Here is a 7,119-nt window from a genome sequence, read left to right as displayed (position 1 = left end):
ATGTCAGTGATATATAAGTGATGAGAATGTCTGTACAGCGCTGTGGAATATGTCAGTGATATATAAGAGATGAGAATGTCTGTACAGCGCTGTGGAATATGTCAGTGATATATAAGTGATGAGAATGTCTGTACAGCGCTGTGGAATATGTCAGTGATATATAAGTGATGAGAATGTCTGTACAGAGCTGTGGAATATGTCAGTGATATATAAGGGATGAGAATGTCTGTACAGCGCTGTGGAATATGTCAGTGATATATAAAAGTGCATAAAATAAATAAACTACTTAGAACAGCAGGATCCGGCCTAAAGTCTGTAGGAACAGAATGCAGATCAGATTCGAACAAAAATATGTTTGCATGCATGTGTCCTTCCATTGTACCGCCGTGCTTCAGCCCCTCCCCCACAGAGTACCTTTGTCATCCCCCCCTTGATTCCGTACCTCTCCAACTGCTTCCCTCCAGTTACAGACACTGGAGACCCCCACAAAAATAATCTAAATTATAATTGTAGAAGGAAAAATTTTTTTTGCCATATGGTTAAAAAAAATTGAAAGAAAATAAATTTATTGAATTCAGATTAACAAAAAAAATAATACAATTGAGATTGAAATCAAATCGTCCATAGGGTTGAAAAACAAATAACGAGAATGACATTTTTTGGCAGTGTCGCCCCGATTGTATTATGGAGACGGTGTAAGAGCACCTCGTCAGTAATAGTCACCGCTGTATAATGCTGCTGCACCTCTACCGCTGTGTGAGCGGGTCCCTGGAGGGCGACTTCACCTGAGGGTAGGTCATTAATCAGGGGCAGCGCTAATCACAGGGGCCCCGGTGCCGAGAGTCTCTGCTACCCAACAAGATGGGAGATGGGGCCCCTTCACACTCTGCAGCGGGGCCTCCGCATTACTCCTGAACGCCTGGAACTGGTGAGAAAACAGACGGTACACTGGTTTCACGGAACCTTGCCCGACCCACGTAATGTATAATAGCAGGTAGGTGTCCCGTTATTACAGGCTCAGGAGAAGCGGAGCTGAAAACCAGGTGCCATGAGCTACAGCACATCAGTCAGATCATTAAAGGGGTCCTCTCACTTCAGCCAGTGATCATGGAGAGGACGTGAACACCAGGCCGTTACTAATGTAGTGGGATTCTCCATCACATTATACCCTGCTCGTTTCCATGGTCACGACCACCCTGTAATCTGGCAGTGGTGGTCGTGCTTGCACACTGTAGGAAGAAGTTCTGGCCTTTCTGGTGGCCGGGACCATAGGAGCTCACACAGACTCCTGCTGTTTTCTATAATGTGAAAGCACGACCACTGCTGATGGATTACAGGGTGGTCGTAACCATGGAAACAAGCAGTGCATAATGTGATGGGAAAATGAAGCCAGCAAAGGAAGCAACATGGAGAATCAGAGCACATTAGTAAGTGCCTGCTATTAACTCTACATGATTAATGCCATTTGCTGAAGCGACCCCTTTGAGGGCTTATTCACACACGGCAGGTTTGTTGCAGACATTTCCATCCATCTGAACGGCTTCTGCAGCAGGTGCCTAGATTTCTGCAAACCCTATCCAGATCAATGCAAGAGTTGCAGAAACGTGTGAAGCGAGCCCAACAGGTGTTACGGCCATCTTAACCAGGAACGACCTGTTCACGTGCGTGCGCTAGAGGTGAACGCCATGACTGTAGGCGCCGTCACGCAGCACAAGCCAAAGTTACTACAGGAAAGAAAGGGTCTCCCAAAAAAATATATATATAATTAAAATATTCCAGCATGAAACATGAATAAATGGACCACGAAGTGTCTCTGGAGGTTCGACCCTCGAAGGAGGCACAGCACTCGCCAGGGCGCACGACCTCGTCACTGCAGTAACCAGTCCACGTGCCCTTACATGATGGCCACTAAGCTGTAGTACCAGGCGCAGCCATGTCGACGAGAGTGGTGCTGCGCTGGTACTTCAGTGATTGAGCTCACACTTATAGGAGCCCAGAAATCCCCTTTAATCTGAAGCGTAAAAAAGACATTTAAATCAACTGTATAAAAAGGTCCTATTCCTGCGCGTTCTCCCTGTAATGCGCCTCAACAGCATTTGTGTTAAAGAGGACGACGGTGACGGTGATGTCATCTCTGTACATCCGGGACAGGTCCTCCGGCAAACTCAGCATGGCAGCCAACCTCTCCTGCTCCACCTCGCCGTCCTCATTGCTGCCCACGGCGTGGCGGACCAGGTGCGTGGCTACATTCCGATCCTGGACGTTAGATCTCCGCGATCGCCTCTGGAGAAGCAGGTTGTGCATGTACCCGAGGCTGCGCTTCTCCGCGGAAACGTGAGGTTCCTGTACAGGGATGTCGGAGAGGCACCCTGCCACGAGCCTCACCACCTCCTGGTTCTCCAGCATGTCCCAGAGGCCATCAGAGGCCATGACCAGGAACCTATCCTGAGGCCGGAGCTGGTGGTAGGTGATCTCCGGTTTGGCGCTCAGATACGGGGGGGTGCGGTAGTTGGCAGGAGAATACTGATAGATATTCAGAGGTTCCAGGTCACAGGCATTTCTCAGAACACTTTGCTGCAGCGCCTCGCTCCACTTAAAACGGACATCGCCAAAAGCGCGAAAGGGCATTAAAATTCCCAGCAGCCTCTGGTCGGTCACTACAGTCTCCTCCTCGGAGGCCGGGTGCTCGGAACGAACTCTCTGCACCTCGGATTTATTAAACGCGTTGTGGTCGGCAGTCAGAGGCACCGCTGACCAGGCTCCGTGTACGTCCTGAACACCCAAGACCGCCCGACAGTCTCCAGCGTTCGCCACGTGCAGGTGCACCCCATCTATGTGCGACACACAGGCCGCCGCCCCAGAAAACGCAATTTGTAAAGTGAGATTCCTGACCATCTCCTGCTCCGCGGACACCTGAGCTTCCAGAGAGATGTCGGAATCCAGGCGCTGGAAGGCATCGGACATGGCGTCCGCCACGCTCCTGCCAGACTCATTGTCCAGGTCAATCAACTCCTGCCAATAAACCCGCAGGTGGTCGACGTAGAGCGACGCGATCTCCCGGTACGTGTAGTCATTCTTATGTTTGTGCCACTGGAGGATCGGTAGAACCGGCTTCATGCGTTCCGTGGCTAGCTCAATCTCCTGCAGCGTCTCCTGAGACATCAGAGAGATGGCGATGTAATAAAACAAGCGCTCACTCACGGACTGGGCGCACGCAGAGCCGGCATGGCCATCGAAAATGCCAAACATGTGACCTTTGGTCTGCAGGCAAGTGGCGGCACTCCGGCGGTCTTCACAAGGGCTGTTAGAGGCCAGTATATTGCTTTCAAACCGGAGGACGGTATTGGTGTCCGCCACCTTGTGGGACTGCTCGTTGGCTCGGAGGATGTCGTCGATTTGCTCTGGAAGCAGCTGGAAGTGGACATCTTGTGCCGTGTGCCTGGAGGACCTGCTCCGGGAGAGGGTGGCCTGGTGCCTCGGACAGCACAGACACGTGGTGGCCTTATCCGAGCGCGTCCTCCCCCATCTCAGGTGCTGCGAATAATGACATCTCCCACCTGTCACCAGGACAGCGCTGCGGTTAGCAGTGGTCAGGATCCAGCCAGAGAAGGGTCTGGACATCATAAGCCGGGCTCCAAACAATGGTGTCCCCCGCCGCCAGAACACAGGAGACCCCGAGAAAGTCTGCAGAAGAAGAAAAGAGATGTTTATCATAACGAAACCACAGCAAACGTCACAAAAAGAGGATTCCGACAGATACCAGGAGAACCCGACCCGGTGCCATCTCCTATCTCAGCGACTCCCCCGAGCGTCCCAAGGCTTCGTTCACATCAGCCTTCACGTTCTCCTACTCCGTTATAGGGGCAGGAAAAACGGAAAGGACGGATTCAGCACAGAACTGAGCCTACGGACCTCAGACTATAACGGGGTCCGTTAGGTTTCCGCTCAGAAGATGATTTTGGAGCAGAGACAAAAGTAGTGCATGCAGGACTTCTCTGCTCCAAAATCATCTTCTGAGCGGAAACCTAACGGACCCCATTATAGTCTATGGGGGTCTATGAGGTCCGTAGGCTCCGTTCTGTGCCGAATCCGTCCTTTCCTGCCCCTATAACGGAATAGGAGAACGGAAAGGCTGAACGCTGATGTGAACGAAGTAACTGCGATCCGTCACACAAAGTAATAATAATAATAAACAACAATAAATATTGTGGCCATTCATAGTGGTGAATACAGAGTGTGCGCCTCTGCTAGACTGTATCACACAGGAGAGGATTAGATACACAGCTCAGCAGACAGTATCACACAGGAGAGGATTAGATACACAGCTCAGCAGACTGTATCACACAGGATAGGATTAGATACACAGCTCAGCAGACTGTATCACACAGGGGAGGATTAGATACACAGCTCAGCAGGCAGTATCACACAGGATAGGATTAGATACACGGCTCAGCAGACAGTATCACACAGGAGAGGATTAGATACACGGCTCAGCAGACAGTATCACACAGGATAGGATTAGATACACAGCTCAGCAGACAGTATCACACAGGATAGGATTAGATACACAGCTCAGCAGACAGTATCACACAGGATAGGATTAGATACACAGCTCAGCAGACAGTATCACACAGGATAGGATTAGATACACAGCTCAGCAGACAGTATCACACAGGATAGGATTAGATACACAGCTCAGCAGACAGTATCACACAGGATAGGATTAGATACACAGCTCAGCAGACAGTATCACACAGGATAGGATTAGATACACAGCTCAGCAGACTGTATCACACAGGATAGGATTAGATACACAGCTCAGCAGACAGTATCACACAGGATAGGATTAGATACACAGCTCAGCAGACAGTATCACACAGGATAGGATTAGATACACAGCTCAGCAGACAGTATCACACAGGATAGGATTAGATACACAGCTCAGCAGACAGTATCACACAGGATAAGGGGTTATCCGAGAGTATAAACCACCCCCCATATACTCGGGCCCCCCACATAGAATATACTTACCCCGCTCCCCGTGCTGCTCCCGGTCCCTGCAGCTTCTCCCCGTGCCCAGATGAAAACATCCAGTGTCAGAGGGGGAAGCAGCCAATGGCAGGCGGGGACGGGGACGAGCCTCTCTGGCATCGTGGGTGACACTAGGGAGGCCGCCGCATGGACATCACCTTTATTTGGTGGATTTGCATTTTGTGGACTGCAAGATACATACAGGCGTGTGAATGCACCCACTTACTGCAAAGTTGTGGGCCTCCATGGGTGGAACTGCACCGAGAACTAAACGGGTTCCTTTCTTCATTGCGGTTTTAATGCAGTTGTAACTGCAGTGTCTGAATATACCCTCAATATGGCAAGCCGGAGGAGCCCTACTTTACGTGCCGCCCTGGGCCTGTGTAGACAACGTCACAGCTACAAAGATAGATGATCAGGAGTCAGGACTGTGACCCAGAGGAGGCGCCTCATTCCTGAGACCTGCGAGGCCACCAGGGCCTGACCCTCCCCAGTAACAGATCAGAGATACAAAGTATCAGTGGAAGTTCCTGCAGACCCTCCCCAGTAACAGAGAGATACAAAGTATCAGTAGAAGTTCCTGCAGACCCTCCCCAGTAACAGAGCAGAGAGATACAAAGTATCAGTGGAAGTTCCTGCAGACCCTCCCCCAGTAACAGAGCAGAGATACAAAGTATCAGTGGAGGTTCCTGCAGACCCTCCCCAGTAACAGAGCAGAGAGATACAAAGTATCAGTGGAGGTTCCTGCAGACCCTCCCCAGTAACAGAGCAGAGATACAAAGTATCAGTGGAGGTTCCTGCAGCCCCTTCCCCAGTAACAGAGCAGAGAGATACAAAGTATCAGTGGAAGTTCCTGCAGACCCTCCCCCAGTAACAGAGCAGAGAGATACAAAGTATCAGTGGAGGTTCCTGCAGACCCTCCCCAGTAACAGAGCAGAGATACAAAGTATCAGTGGAGGTTCCTGCAGACCCTTCCCCAGTAACAGAGCAGAGAGATACAAAGTATCAGTGGAGGTTCCTGCAGACCCTTCCCCAGTAACAGAGCAGAGAGATACAAAGTATCAGTGGAGGTTCCTGCAGACCCTCCCCCAGTAACAGAGCAGAGAGATACAAAGTATCAATGGAGGTTCCTGCAGACCCTCCCCCAGTAACAGAGCAGAGAGATACAAAGTATCAGTGGAAGTTCCTGCAGACCCTCCCCAGTAACAGAGAGATACAAAGTATCAGTGGAAGCCCCAGGAGGGTCTATAGCAGTAGACCATGTGCGTGTCCTTACCAGCCGGGGCTATGGAGGCTGCTGTCGGCTCCTCTCTGCTGACTGGAGGATTGCAGCCCTTATGTCCGGGTCCTCCCCTTCCCTGACTGTGATCACCCCTCCCCCCAGACACTGACAACAATGCGGCCCTCAGGTGGGAGCTGATCACACAGGGGCTGCAGAAGCCAGAAGTGGATGCAGAAGGACTTGTACCTCTGGCGGTGGCTGCAGATTTCCTTCCAGTGTAAATGCATTTTCTGATGGAATTCACTGACGTCATCTTCTGGGTGGGGGGCGCTGAGTGGTGTGTGGGGGGGCGCGCGCTGAGTGGTGTGGGGGGGCGGCGCGCGCTGAGTGGTGTGGGGGGGCGGCGCGCGCTGAGTGGTGTGGGGGGGGCGCGCGCTGAGTGGTGTGGGGGGGGGCGCGCGCTGAGTGGTGTGGGGGGGGGGGGGCGCTGAGTGGTGTGTGGGGGGGGGCGCTGAGTGGTGTGGGAGGGGCGTTTAGAAGTGCGGGGGATGCTGAGGGGTGTGGGGAGGCGGGAGCGTGCAGCGGGCGCTGAGGGGTGTGGGGGGGTGCTGCAGCGGGCGCTGAGGGGTGTGGGGGGGGGGTGCTGAGATGTGCGGGGGCGCTAAGATATGCGAGCAGGAGCACTGAGGGGTGTGGGGGGGTTTTGAGGGGGGCAGGGGTGCTGAGGAGTGTGGGGGGGCTGAGGTGTGTGGTAGGGAGCTCTGAGGGGGGGCAGGGGCACTGAGGTTTTTCAGCACAGCAGACAGCCCACACTGCCTGTACATAAGATCTATACATAACCAGACGTCACCGCCGCCAGACGCTGT

At 52.4% G+C, this 7,119-nt stretch overlaps 1 protein-coding gene across 1 annotated transcript; it reads right to left on the bottom strand.

The window, feature by feature from the left end:
• Nucleotides 1–1,551: 1,551 nt before the first annotated feature.
• On the bottom strand, nucleotides 1,552–6,343 carry PDP2 (pyruvate dehyrogenase phosphatase catalytic subunit 2). Its single transcript, XM_040409050.1, has 2 exons — nucleotides 6,308–6,343; nucleotides 1,552–3,684 (listed from the first exon to the last, which is right to left on the bottom strand). Exon 2 carries the CDS (start codon nucleotides 3,622–3,624, stop codon nucleotides 2,056–2,058), a length of 1,569 nt encoding a protein of 522 aa, XP_040264984.1. The 5' UTR covers nucleotides 3,625–3,684; nucleotides 6,308–6,343; the 3' UTR covers nucleotides 1,552–2,055.
• Nucleotides 6,344–7,119: the final 776 nt, after the last annotated feature.

This window comes from Bufo bufo, chromosome 10 (genome assembly GCF_905171765.1).
Source record: "Bufo bufo chromosome 10, aBufBuf1.1, whole genome shotgun sequence".
Lineage (NCBI taxonomy): Eukaryota > Metazoa > Chordata > Amphibia > Anura > Bufonidae > Bufo > Bufo bufo.
The sequence above is the reverse complement of the archived record's forward strand: the minus strand, read 5'-3'. Positions and strand labels throughout refer to the sequence as shown.

Excerpts from the sequence above, each read along its gene's own strand:
- PDP2 (XM_040409050.1), bottom strand. The coding sequence starts at position 3,624 with ATGATGTCCAGACCCTTCTCTGGCTGGATCCTGACCACTGCTAACCGC.